The sequence below is a fragment of the Giraffa tippelskirchi genome, chromosome 8, assembly GCF_054371585.1.
Source record: "Giraffa tippelskirchi isolate mGirTip1 chromosome 8, T2T-mGirTip1v1.2.pri, whole genome shotgun sequence".
Classification (NCBI taxonomy): Eukaryota; Metazoa; Chordata; class Mammalia; order Artiodactyla; family Giraffidae; genus Giraffa; species Giraffa tippelskirchi.
In genome coordinates, this window is record NC_137282.1 from 7,600,118 (window position 1) to 7,614,375 (window position 14,258).

Consider the following 14,258-nt stretch of genomic DNA (forward strand, 5'->3'; position numbering starts at 1 on the left):
ATATATTAAATACATATGTATAAGCGAATCACTCTGTTGTATACCAAAAGCTAACACAGCTTTGTGAATCAATTATATTGTTTTAAAAAATTATTGTTTCACAAAAGATTACCACAAACTATTCACCAAAGGAGATATATACATGTGCGTATACACACACACACACACACAAGAAAAGATGCCCAACATCACTAGTCATCATATTGAGAGAAATACAAGTAAACCCAGCAGTGATGTACCTCTAGACAGCCGCTAGAACGGCTACAATGAAAAACACTGGCTTCAGCAAGTGTTGCTGAGACCATGCGGCAAATGGAAGACACACACTGTTTGTGGATACGGGAGGTGCACTCACTTCGGAAACAGTTTGGCAGTTTATTGAGCATTAAACATACACCAGTCATTTCACCCTTACAGGGAATTTTGCCCAAGAGAAACGAAAGTGTATGTCCACACAAAGATGGGGACACCGATGCTCACAGCATTTGTGATCGACTGTGATGCTAACAGAGCCTCCCTCTATCTGTAACAGCCCAGACTATAGTAGCCCAGGAGTGGAGGTTCAGACTACAGCGTGCCTGTACAATGGAACATGCATGGACTCCAGTAATACGGACAACAATACGGATGAATCTCAGATTAATTATGTTACACGAAAAGAAGCCACAACCTCTCCCTCTAAAGGCAAAACATACTATGAGCCTATTTACATAACTCTCTATAAAATGCAAATTAATCAACAAAAAGCAAACCTGTGGTTGCCCTGGGGATGTGGAAGGTGGTGGGGGGGGGCTGGGAGGAGGGGCTGAGAAAAATCTTTTGGAGTGATTGATATGCTCGTTATCTTGACAGTTTCCCGGGCATCTCCACCAGCAAAAAAAAAAAAAAAAACACATCAAATTCTGCTCTACAAATGTGCAATTTATTGCACATCACTTTCATTTCAACAAAGCTATTTAAAAAATGAGGGGTAAGCCCTCAAAAGAAATGAATGGGCGAGCCAGGAAGAGACAAGGAGGAATCTTACATGCGCATTATTAAGTGAAAGAAGTCAGTCTACATCCCGTGTGACCGGAAAAGGCTGAACAGTGGAGACAATAAAAAGACCAGTGACTGGGGCGGGGGTGGGGTGACTAGGCAGAGCTATGGGATTTTCGGGGCAGATGCACTTCTCCATGTGGCTGTAATGAAACTCAGAGTGTACGAGGTCGAGTGAACGCTGCTGTGAACTGGGGGCTAGGTGATGGCGATGCTTCCACGCAGGCTCAGCGATGGTAACAAACGTCCCATGCGGTGGGGACTCTGACAGCGGGGGAGGGTCTGTGTGGGGTGCGGCACAGAGCAGATGGGAACTCACTAGACTGTTCGCTCAGATTTTAGAAACTTCCCTTATTGTAGTTAAAATATACGTATGACTTATCATCTAGGCCATTTTTAAGCTCAGAGGCATGAAGTACGTTCACACTCTTGTCCGACCATCACCACCACCCACCTCCAGAACTTTCTCATTGTCTTGTACTGAAACTTTTTTCCACTCAGTTTTGCTGTAAAACTAAAACTGCTCCAAAAAACAAAGTCTACTGATTAAAAACAAACAAAAAACAGGGATACGCGAACCCACATGGGCAAATAGCAAGAAAGGAGGCAGCAACAAGATGCTGGAAACAGAAAAGCAGATGAGCAGAAAATGACTTAGAAGATGAGAGAGAAAAATAAGTTGTACTAACAATAAGCATACTGTGAATATATTTGATAAAATTTCTACTGAAACAACAGAAAGATCCAGTTTTTCACTGATCGGCTCACACAAAATGAAGAGACCTGCCCTTTTTCTGGACACCCACCCTCCGTGGGCGTTCCTGGGGTCACCCTGGTCCCTCTGCTGGTAGACGTTCTGACCAACAGCTGAACATCGAAGGTCTTCAAGGCTCATGTACACCTGTGTTCTTCTGACTCCGTATTCTTCCCTGAGCGATGTAATAATCCACACTCGTGGCTCCCATTGAGAGACACCCAAATGGACATCCACCACTTGGATGCTTCTGAACGCGAGCCCTGCAGAGTCGCCTGCTAACTTCAAAACGTTCACAACCTTCTCTGCAGCGCTTGTTATATTAAGCAGTTTTGTTTCTCTGCATGTTTTAAACTCTCTGAACACAATTCCCCTGAGGTCTGTGCTTTGCCCTGGCATCACCAGCGCTGGACACAGAGTAGCTGTTCAATAAATAGCAAACTGACAGAGGAGGAAGTTTCTGTGAAGCTATATGATGCAATTATTTAAAACAGATAATACAGAACAACACGGATGAGTCATGCAGACGTTATGTTGACATCATCAGACACAACAGAGTATCAACTGTAAGATTCCACTTGCAAGAATGATGGTGTGGAACTCAGAATCATGGCTGTCTTGGAGACAAGGGGTATTGATTATGGAAGGGCACGTGGGGAATCATCTGGGAGCCTGAAATGTTATACAGTTCTACCTGGGTAGTGGTTACACAGATGTGTGCACACATACATACATATGCATACAATACATACATACATCCACACAAATTTGTCACCTTTTTTTTAGTATGCTTTTTGGTCTGCATTATACCACAAAATGAAAAAAGGGATGCATTTTGAGAAAAAAGAGTACAAAAATGAAATCTTGACAAGAAATATGTCTACAAGACTACAGAAAATTAGAACCACCACTTGGCAGAACATAATGTACGTTATGATCTTGGTTTGGTAAACTAATATACACAAACAGGCTTCCTCCTGGTTTCTACAATTGATAGAAATCCTACCCAAAGTAACTTAAGCAAAAAACTCATTTACTGACACCGACTTGGAAAGCTCACGTAGCTATGCCCACTTGCCCACAAATAATTCTTACTAAGAATTTGAGTGAGACTCTCGAGGCTGTTTCAAATGCTATTAGGGCACCACTTAAAGGTGAGACCACGGAAATCACAAGATCACTCTTCTCAGTGCTAGAACCAGGGCTGGTCAGGTTCTAGGCAAGCCTCCCTGAGTTCCACCAAAAAGCCTACATGCCTGTGTATCAGGAGGGATGTGCCATGTAAGTGCAGAAGAAAGACAGCAAGCTATAGTTCTCAGGCACGAAACCCTAATGTGAAAGGCAGGCAGATTCCCTGAAATGCAGGCGTCTGAGCTGCTTCTCAGACGAGCAGCTCTACACAGCTACCTGCAAGGCAAGCAACAGCGAGGAGCCTTCAGTGATGACCCTGGTCCTCAACCGAGCTGCAGGAAACCTCAGTAGGTCACAGGCAAATCTCTCAGTGTCCCAGGCTTCAACAGACAACAGTGTCCCCCAGACCGTGTCACACCTAATGACATCGTAAATTCACAGGTAATCCTTTACTGGAAAGTTCCTAGGTCAAAAGTTGAAGACAACCTAATAATATCAATTTTATAACTATTATGCTTTCAAAGTGCTTAGAAGGAAAGAACTGGGATTATTTCATATTATATATCCCAAACGAGTATCTCACTCCTTCTATTAGTCAGTAAACAGAGCACCCAGGATACAGATGGAACCAACAGAGATGCTGACATGTGACATATTTTGGATCCACAAAGAAGGGCATTTTCAGATGGCTTACTCCAAAACCAGGTACTGTCCTAGGTGCCAGGATACAGCAATGAACAAAAGAAACCTCCCAGCTCCAGGTGGAGCTTACGTGTGTGTGCGCACGCGTGTGTGTCCCCGCAGATGGGTGTCTGTGAAAGCAGCAGGTAACAAATAAACAAGCAAAATACACGGCATATGAGATGGTGCTACCGACTTCTAGAAGCACACAGAAGGTTAACAGGGACACAGAACATGGGGCACGCCTTTCCTTTATTTTATAAATAAAACATATTTATAAAATATAAAAACATAAATATATCAGCCTTGCTGATGAGACATCTGGGCAGAGTCCTACAGAAAGAGGAAGCCTCTTAAGAGCATTCTAGAATGTCAAAATTGGGATGCTAACATGAAAGTGTCTGCCACACTTGCTGAAAAAACACATGAAGAATTCCAAAACTGCTGGAGTACTGTAACAACTGGAGCCTGAACTACCCTGCAGCTGAAATAGGCATGGACCACCAAAACCACACGTGCTGCTCAGTTCTCAGTCTACAGGCAACTCGTGTTTCATGCGAACACTTTATTTTTTGGTCCATGTTTTCACTGTAATAAATATCCATGTACAATAACACAGAAAAAGATAAAGTGATTTATTCTTACATCTTTTGAAGAACCTGGGCCATCACAACCCCATTCGTTAAATCTTCCACGGTCTGGCATGGTGCGTCCACGTTAAATGTCTGGATCTGGAAAAGGGGGGGGGAAGAGAAAAAAAAAATTTCATGGTTAACCACACAGCAGAATTCTCAGGCTTCTTTACCTCATCTTGGAGTTGAATACATTTTTAAAGAGCGGAACAGATCTTTCCTTCTCCCCGGCATTAGCTCCCCTGAAGGTGGAGCTGGGCAGTTTCAGTGGGTTCAACATGTACCCAGGGTATGGGGGGGGGGCGCCACGCCTGGACCAACGGGAAGGTTTTCCAGTTTCTTGATGCAAAATGTGAGCTGGCATTCCTCTCCAAGAGGACTCCTCGTCAGATCAACTGGACTGTCCTCTACAGAAACAAGCACAGAAAGGGACGGTCGGAAGAAATTCAAAAGAAAAGAACATGCTGTGCACTCAAATTCCAGAGGGCTGAGACGAGTGCATCTCTTGCTGATATAACGGCCAAGAGGGAATCAGAACCTGAACTTAGGAAGGCTCAATGAGAAGAAGCTGGCAGGACCGCCAAGGAAGCAAAAAAGGCTAAGCAAGCATCTAACAGGACAGCAATGGCTGCTGCAAAGTCTCCCCACAAAGGCAGCATCTCAGCAGAAGACTGGGAAGCCTGTGAAAGTTTCTGCTCCCCGAGCTGGTGGAAAACGCTAAGCTGGCAGATTGGAGTTTTAAATAAAGATCTGACTACAAAAAAAAAAAAAAAGCAGAACAGTAAGAAATGTTTTCCCTTATGGGAAATTTCCTGCAGCTGCACTGCAATTTTTTCCTTTTGGTAAAAGGAACTGTGGCGGATGCTGGGCAGCTTCCCCGCATTCATCATCCTCAGAGATAATCACCTAAGAAAGTCAGGGTACCTGTATTCCCTCTGCCAGTGACTGGCTCACGGGTGCTCAGGCAAAGACAATCTGGACCAAACAGACGCAGAGAGAGGCTTATGTGGGCTTCCAGGGAAGGAAAGCCAATCTCCCCTGGTGTGAATAAACATGCTGGCAGTGTCAATGGCCACGAGCAGGCATCTTGGGACTGTTAGGATGAGGCCAACACAGTAGATGGCAGAGAAGAGGAACAGGAAGAATGAGGTCCTGCAGGCCAAAACTGAGCCACTGAACTAAACCTCAGAGCCTCCTCTGATGCGAGATCCATCTCTTCTTTACATCTGGCCAAGCTAAGATTTCTTTCACTCAGAACCAAAGTATCGTGGGGAACTTCCTGGTGGTCCAGGGGTTAAGACTCTGCACGTCCACCGCTGGGGGCACGGGTTTGATCCCTGGTCGGGGAACCAGGATCCTGCAGGCTGCATGGGGCACAGCCAGAAAAAAGAAAGAACCAAAACAGCTTCATACATACGTAGAAATCAGTTACAGCTGGGTTAGATACTCAATTCACTTTGATTGAAACATATCGTGAATTACAACTAACATGATGTAGCTGAGATTTAGTAGCCACATTTGTTATTTCTGAGCAAGATAACACGCTGAGCCAACAATGATTCTACTCAGTAGTGCAACCAGGACTTGCAAAGAAATAATCTCTGAGAACAGATAAAGGCTGTGCTCTGCAGTTTACAGGTTAATAAAATGGAAGAGTATGGGCATCAGAGGACAGAACAGGGAAGAGGGTAAACGGTGGAAGACACGGCTAAAGAAGGAAGCACCGTCCTGCAAATCCTCACAAGTCACGTTAGGACTTTATCCTCAGAGCAAGGGGAACAGGCAAAGGATTCTAAGCAGGAGAGGGAGGCTGAGCCATCTGCACAATACAAGGATTGCAGCAGCTGCAGCGTGAATAAAGGCCTGAACAGAGGAGGCAGGGAGGCCTGTGTTAACAAGGTTTGTATGTTAACACAGTTCAGTTCAGTTCTGTCGCTCAGTCGTGTCCAGCTCGTTGCGACTCCATAGACTGCAGCACTCCAGGCTTCTCTGTCCATCACCAACTCCCAGAGCTTGCTCACACTCATGTCCATTGAGTTGGTGATGCCATCCAACCATCTCATCCTCTCATCTCGTCTCCTCCTCCCGCCTTCAATCTTTCTTAGCAGCAGGGTCTTTTCCAGTGAGTCAGTTCTTCACATCAGGTGGCCAAAGTATTGGAGTTTCAGCTTCAGCATCAATCCTGCCAATGAATATTCAGGACTGATCTCCTTTAGGATGGACTGGCTGGATCTCCTTTCAGTCCAAGGGACTCTCAAGAGTCTTCTCCAACACCACAGTTCAAAAGCATCAATTCTTCGGTGTTCAGCTTTCTTTATAGTCCTCTCACATCCATACATGACTACTGGAAAAACCATAGCTTTGACTGTATGCTAACACAGCTGAGGTTAAACCAGGTGACAACCATGGAAACACTGCAAATAATGTTCAGGGGACCATCTGCCTTCAATACGTTTTACTTACAGGGTCATATTCCTAGAAGTAAATTTTTGATGGACCAAAGTGTATGAACGTTTTAAAGTTTCTGATAAACGTCGCCAAGCTGCCCCTGACAAATGCTGTAGCAATCTACTGTCCAACAGTGGGGCAGAGTCCACATCTCTGTGCCGTGCCATCTATCAAATCTTTAAACCAAGAACTATGAACAAATGCAGTCAGTAGCTTCTTCATACTTTCTGCAAAGTCTGGTGGGTGGAGATGGTTACGTGGCGGGAACTAAGGAAATGACCTGTAAGATCACGTAGCGAGTGGTTCTCACTCGGGTGTCTATTTGGGAGAGGTGATGAAAATGATGGCCCATCAGGCCCCCCCCCCCACTAACCTTATGGGTGGCAGAGGCTCAGTATATTGTTAGTAAATGAATAGATGGGCCCAATAAACATCACCTGTAGGAAACGACATGGAATTTTACTCCACACCCTCGCCCGCTGCCTTCTCAATGACAATGTGGGGGTAACAATGTACTGAATAGTTTAAAAAGAACTAAGTACGCACTGTCATCCTACAGTTGCTGAATACATCTCTTTCTTGTAGGCGTAGAATAAAAAAGAGCAGTGGGTGAGGGCACACCTCACTCATCTCCAGACCCCCAGCCTGACCCAGAAGACCTCTCACCGAACATGCCTGGAAAGTAAACAGTACTCCAGGGACTTCCCTGGCGGTCCAGTGGTTAAGACTCCACGCTTCCAAAGCAGGGGGCGCGGGTCTGATCCCTGGTTGGGGAAAAAGGATCCCACCTGCTGTGTGGCCTTCCCCCGCTCCTCAAAAAAAAGAACTAACCCCATCTCCAGGTTTGCGCCTAATTTGCTGGCCGTGTGACCTTGGCTATGCCATTTTACCGCTTGTAATACCAGTTTCTCAACCTAGGAATTGGGAAAAATAGCTTCTGGAGGGGTGCTTCGAGAATGAATGAGAAAACAAATGCACATTAGGTACCTGTAAAAGCCTTAAGCAGCAGTTCCCAGACCTGGGTGTACACTGAATCAACTGGGAAGTTGGAGAGGGCTGGGAGTCTATTTTTAACAAGTTCATCAAATACTCTTCTGTGCTAGGGCACCGGTTTGGCAGGTGGAGCCCTCTGACCCACAGCGCTACCAAATGCAAAGGATGAAAGATCAGAAAACTGCCACTGGGCAATCAGAAGGAAAAAACTCAATAAAGCAGGCAATTCAATAATGCAAGTAATTTACTTGTAAGACTGTATCTGTTTCTCTCATGGGACTTAGAACTATTTTCATTTTAATTTTTTAAATGTGGCTTCCAAACAATTATTTTCTGAGTTGGCTCTTGAGGTTTTTAGCTGCTCGTGAGGGTGTCCATCTCTGCCTTGAGGTAAAAGTAATGCAGGTCCCAGACAGACTCTTTCTGTGGAGTTCCCTTCCGAAGCGATAAAAATGTTCTTAGAATTAGATAGCGGTGATGGTTGCACAACCTGTGATCACACCACAGAGCACTGAATCATGCACCTCAAAAGAACTTTGTGGCATGAGTATTTTAACTAAAACAAAAAATCTGTCACCTACCAGCTCTCGTGAACTCTTGAGTTAACATCTGCTGGGTGTTTCACGATAGTAGTAGAGCAAAATTTAAAGGTAATTGCACGCAACCACATTAGGGCATGCAACTCTGCCTCAAGGGTCATAACTTCTCTTTTAATTCCAAGAAGCTCTATTAACACCAACAGGAGCTCCACCTCACCGCCCCCACAAAATCATGAGAAGGGGAAAGCTTGAGCTCACCTGGAATGACTATCTCCACAGCAGTGATTCTCACCTGGGGAAGATTTTGCTCCCTATGAGAAATTTACAGTTGTAACAACTGAGTGGGAGCTATTGGCCTCCAGGAGGTCCAGGCCAGGGATGCTACTATTAAACATCCTACAGTAAGCACAGGGCAGTGCCCACGACGAACGTGGTCCAGCCCAGACCGTCCACAATGCTAAGGCTAACAAACCCTGCTCTGGAGCAGTGGTTCTCAACGTGGGAGCTCAGGTCACTAACAGCACCACCTGGAAGCCTGCTGGAATTGCAGAGCGGCAGATCCTAGCCCAGCCCTACCGAATTACAGGCTCTGGAATCCGGACCTGGCAACCCGCGGTTTGACGGGCCCTGCAATCATGTTGATCCACACCGATGCCTGTCACCCTGAATACAATCTGAACACAGGTGAAGTTCCTCATCCAAAGTTACCCACAGTTAGCATGCGGCCAAGTCAGGATTTGAACCCACATGGTCAAATTTCAGAACCTACACTCTGAACAGGTTAAACTGGCCCTCTACTTGAAAAGAAAATTAAAGCTTTTAAAAACTATGTCTTTTTGTACATCTGACTTCTTTATTCCTCCAGTAGAGGACACCAATGGTAAGTAGAACAGAGTTAGAAGGGCTGAGTGGAACGGGGGAGATATCACCACAGAAACACACCCTTCCCAACTGTAAGCGCCGGAGCACCGTTTCACAGGCCACTGCATATGAAAATTTACAAGGGTGTGTTGATGTCACTGCGTGGGGATGGCTTCTGTTCCACTTAGCTTCCTGCCATTAATTGGGGGTACTCCTGACTCTTTCTGGTTTTTCAGTCTCTTAAACCTAGGAAAGAGCAATCGTTTCCTGCACTGCTCGAGAAAGCAGGCCTGACAGGTGCACCAGGTAGGGAAGATTTTTCTAACAGGGTAGGAGTGCATTTTGACTCAGAGGGTGGGGAGACAGGGAGAGTGGAAATCTTCCAGCACGTCCTGCTGAACTTGCTTGGTGCATCCACTTTGATTCAGAATTTAAGCTTCAACTATTTTCCCTAGGTAGGATGATACTTTGTCTGTTAACCAACATTGCTCTTTCAACAAAAATGTGGACCCTGTGGTTCTTGGGCTAACCTCTCTGATACAACAGCGATTTAGCCAGCATTTGGGGCAGTCAGACGTCCCGCAGAAATGAATTCTGTACAGGTGGCTCCAGTTACCCTTTCGAGTGCCTTGATGCTGTTAGTTCAACTATTTCTGGTGGAAGGACTTCTAATATGTACTATACACCTCTAGTCCCAATCTAGACGCTGAGGAGTGAAAATAAGCTCTTATTTGATGTTCGGGACCATAATTACAATCTTCAGTGACTGAACGTGGAGGCTCCAGCGATATATGCAGCTCAAGGACTGAATGACCTAGGCTGAACCTCCAGCTCTCGGGCCTTCTCTGTCACCGACAACAACTGCGAGCATCTTGCCGAGCGTGGCAGTTACCTTTTCGCCTGCTGTGCGCAGAGCAACTACACCACCAGGTTGGCTAGAACTTCGTACAAAACAGAGCAAATTATTTCAAATGGGGGGGAGGGATCCTTTTCTGAGGAAAGTACAGTACACACGTTCTTTCCTCACTTTTCATTCTGGAATTGTCTTTGGCATTAATCCGGCCTTCAGACAGGAGGGGAGCTGCTGGAGTAAATGCACGCTTTCAGCTACCTCCGACCTCTTCCACATGTGTGATAACAACTAGAACAAACCCACTGTTTAAACTCAACTTGACTTGGAAAGGATTCAATGTACAATGTTTTAAAATGTTTCCAAGTCTTAGAATTGATTATCTTTGTTTGGACTCTGCCCTCCAGTTTTGTCATTGATAATCTCTTATCTTCCCCCTAGAAACATTCCTTGATGAGCCTTCCAGTGAAATTTCAAAAAGGCTGTTGTCTACAAAGCCAGATCCCTTGACCACTCTCTGCAGCTGATCACCTTGATGATCTCTATTTTCTTAACAACTTACCAGATTTTAAACAGATGCTGCCATGATGTGCTTCTGTTAGTACCCCTTCAAACTTCTCTCTGTTACTTTTATTAGCGCTTTTCACCCAAATCACTGCACTGATCACCGCCTTTTGGCAGATGCCCTTCAAACACACCTTTTTTCTGTGACTTGTCTCTTCAAACTTTAAACAATGTAGCCCTACTTCACATTTAATACCTTTCTTCACCTTTGCCCTCTTGGTTTTTTTCTTGCTGAGGGAGGTACAGACTCAAAAATGCTCAGTTTTAGATCCTCCACCTTCTGTTTACGACCTCTGCCAAATCCAGTCCTTCCACAAAATCAAAGAATGTGGTGATTCTTTCCTTTATCTCTGTCCTCCCAGTCAAACTCTGGCCACATTATGCACCTTATCAGCTTTGTCTCTGCCCTAAAATACGGCTGTGAAACCCATTTCCCCACGTGAAGTTGCACCTCACTCCAGCTGTAAGCTGTGTGTGAACTATATACTCCTGCAAACAATCTGAAATTCCAAGAAAGGCCTCATGCAAAAGTCACTGAACAGACCCCTCTATTACGGTACATACTGTTTCAGAACACACAACTTGATCTGTGACGAAAGACAAATTATGACAATCTCAGACGATTTTCACTAATTTGTTACAACCAGCCTAGGGCAGTACCCCAGTAACCCTTCCGCTCAAAGGTCCCATCGTAGGAGACTCAAGTCCACAATCCAAGCTCATCACCCAAGGCACCGCTAAATATACTCCGTTTGGCATCTGTTTCTTACCTTGAGCATTAATACATATGCTGTAGTCACCTCCATAAATATATCAGTGCTTCATTCTAAAAGTGATATTGAACGTTTTTCAGCAGTGAGTGAAACGAAATCTCCCCAAAAGAAGTACCAGGTTTATCCCGTGGCTCTGCAGATACACACACACACACACACACGCATGCACAACCCAGGTACTGACACCACACTTAAGAGAAACACACAAGCTTGCGTGTCAACGTCCAGCTGTAGAAGAGGCAGCTACAGGCATAGTTCTTGGCGTGAGAACGGAACACCTTTATAGGCACATGTAAGAATTTTATTCAACATTTAATAATCGAAAATTGAGAATGCCACAGCGTGGCGCTCCCCCACCTCCGCAAATGTCGACTCCCACTACTGACGCCCAGATTCCCCCCCTTGCGGATTTATTTCCATCCCGAGCACCTTCCGCGGGCACCTCTCCCTTCCTCCCGGATGCCCGGACTGGGCCTCCGTGGAAGCCCCCCGCCCGCCTCGCCGCGCGGCTCCCCCCGCCCCGCCCCGCCCGGGACTGCGCCGTCCTGCCAGCGTGACAACAAAGGCGGGAGCTTCGGGCCGGGGTCCCGGGAGCCCCCCGCCCGCCGTCCCCGCGGCGGCCCCCGGCCTCCGCCCAGCACCGGGGGCCCCGCGCCCCGGATGTGACGGCAGCGCCGGCCGGGCGCGGGGTGGGGGGGTGGGGGACCCCGGGACGGCGGCCTGGCGGAGGTCGGGGGCCGCCCTCCGGAGCGCGTCGCCCACCTACCCAAGTGAGGAGGCTCTCGCACAGCTCCGCCCGCTCCAGGGTCTCCACGTTAAACATCTTCCCGCCGCGGCTCCGGCCGCCCCGCCCCGCCTGGAAGGCCCGCGGCGCGGCCCGGGATCCGTCCTCCGCGCGGCCGCCGACTCCGCCCGGCGCTGGAGGCCGCCGCGGCTCCCGCAGCGTCACCGGCGCGCCGCCGCCGCCTCGCCCGGCCCGCGCCCCGCCCGCCGGCCCGCGCCGCGCTCGGCCCAGCCCGCCCGCCGCCCGCCGGCCACCCCCGCGCACGGAAGCGCGCAGCGCGCGTGCGCCGCGCCCGCGCCCGGGCCCGCGGGAGGAGGAGGCGGGGGCCGCGGCCAGTAGTGCCCGCGGGGGCGGCGGGCGGCCCCGGAAACACTCCGCACCTCGGTCGCCGGGAGCTGCGAGGCGTCCCCGGCGCTGCAGAGGTACGCGCGGCCGAGCGCCGGCGGGGCCCCGGGCCCGGGCGGGACGGCGGGAGGCCCCGGGCGCCCGCGCCGGACGGCCGACGTGGCGAGCTCGGGGCGCGCGGACCTCGCGGCCCCGGGAGGCGGGGGGCTGGGGGACGGTGAGGGCGGAGGAGGGTGGTGGCGCAGGTCCCCCCACCCTGGAGCGCCGCGGCCTGGCCCTCCTTGCCCAGTGGCCAGGGGACTGGCCTTCACCTTCACCCTCACCCCTCCGCCCCGTTCCAGAGCATGCACCCTCTGCAGCGTTACCGATGAATCATTAGGCGAGACGCCGTGTGCAGGAAAGTGCACACAGCGTGCGGGCCTAAAGAGTAGTTAGAAATAAACAGGCAGGTTAAAAAAATAAAAACAACAGCATCGCCTCCCCCATTTCGTGTTCCTTTTCTGAGCACCTTCTCTCCTCCGTCCACTGACTTCTGTGATATTTACTTAATTGCTTTTCCTTATAGCTTTCCCACCGACGCCTGCGTGCCTAAACCACGCCGTTTTTACTCTGCCTGCTTGTGAGCTTCTGCGAAATTGTGTGTGTCATTTCGTGGCTTTTCATTCCTATTATGTTTGTGTAGATCCATAGGTAGTTTTCAGTGCTGTCTAGTACTCCGCTGTATGAATATAACCGTCTGTCCATGCTACTCATTGATGGGCAAATTTTGCTCTTCTACTTTGCAGCTAAGAACAATGCTCTAACATTCTTATCTCTGTAGACTGGTGCCACGTGTAAATTTTGGGGGGAATAGATGCTTTTGAATCCTAGAATTTTTGAGGTATAAAGTATGCATAACTTTACCACATGATGCCAGACTTTTATTTGGGGTGCAGCAAAATTAGCTTCCCAGCACACACCTTTCCTTGGTTTGCAGTTCCTGGAGCCCCCTTTTCCCATTAAGACTAGGTTGTGGAGCCCCCTTTACCCATTTAGATTAGGTTTTGTTATTGAGCTTTCAGAACTGCCAAGACTGCATTGAGTTTTGGTTTTTTTTCTCGTATATTTGGCTGCATCCGGTTTTAGTTGCAACACAGGGAATCTTGTTGAGGCAAGCAGGATCTCTAGTTATGGCTCATGTGCTCAGTAGTTTGTGTTAGTTGCCCTGCAGCCTATAGGGTCTTAGTTCCCTGACCAGAGATTGAACCAGCGTCCCCTGTATTGCAAGGCAAATTCTTAACCACTGGACCACCAGGGAAGTCCCAGCATTGAGTTTTTAGTGATGCTTTTCAGAGTACCAGTTATCAGATTTTTCATTTTGTGAATGTAGAAAATCTTACCGAAAGTCTTCTCGGTGGTCTTTTAAATATTCTCCCCTACAGCATTTTATTCTAAAGGCAGAGAAACCTTTAGAAGTGATAAAATGTGCCTCACCTGCCCTTGTTTCCTCTGTTGGTGCCTCTGGACCTTTTTTTCTACATTCCAAGCTAGGTTATATGTGTAGGCTCCCTGGCTCTTTTAAGTGACCATTTGCCTTGTTCGGTGAGTGAAGTCAGCAAGTTGGTCTGCCCTCCCGTGCAGCCTTTCTTGGGATGTGGATCCTTTCTGGAAGGCCTGTCCCGTGTGAGCATCTTCGCTCCACCTGCTCGCGTTCTTAGGGCTTTGACCTCCGCCTCCTAGTTCTCGGGTTTGAGGGCTCACCCACAATACACTTGTGCGTGATGTGTTTTTGAGCTTTCATTCGGCAGCTGCAGTTCCCCTCCATGAAGGAAATCATATTAAAAACTTCTCGAATGTGAGCAGTTGTCTGCAACAGCCGTGTTTCT

The 14,258-nt window shown here is 47.9% G+C and overlaps 2 protein-coding genes and 1 pseudogene across 15 annotated transcripts in view; 2 read left to right on the forward strand and 1 right to left on the reverse strand.

The window, feature by feature from the left end:
- HOOK3 (hook microtubule tethering protein 3) overlaps nucleotides 1–12,253 on the reverse strand; it is a 93,848-nt gene extending 81,595 nt beyond the window's left edge. For all 12 annotated transcript variants that reach the window (XR_014061883.1, XR_014061882.1, XR_014061884.1 and 9 more), the window contains exons 1-2: nucleotides 12,031–12,253; nucleotides 4,250–4,335 (exon numbers count right to left, since the gene is read on the reverse strand). Coding sequence is in view for 9 of the 12 variants with exons in the window: in XM_081519091.1 (XP_081375217.1) it covers nucleotides 4,250–4,335; nucleotides 12,031–12,087 (143 nt within the window). In the remaining 3 variants the exon portion in view is untranslated. The remainder of the gene's footprint in view (nucleotides 1–4,249; nucleotides 4,336–12,030) is intronic.
- On the forward strand, nucleotides 4,372–4,957 carry LOC145517054 (large ribosomal subunit protein eL24 pseudogene; annotated as a pseudogene).
- An 89-nt stretch (nucleotides 12,254–12,342) lies between the features above and the next one.
- RNF170 (ring finger protein 170) overlaps nucleotides 12,343–14,258 on the forward strand; it is a 34,648-nt gene continuing 32,732 nt past the window's right edge. For all 3 annotated transcript variants that reach the window (XM_081519202.1, XM_081519203.1, XM_081519204.1), the window contains exon 1: nucleotides 12,343–12,470. The gene's annotated coding sequence lies outside the window, so the exon portion shown is untranslated. The remainder of the gene's footprint in view (nucleotides 12,471–14,258) is intronic.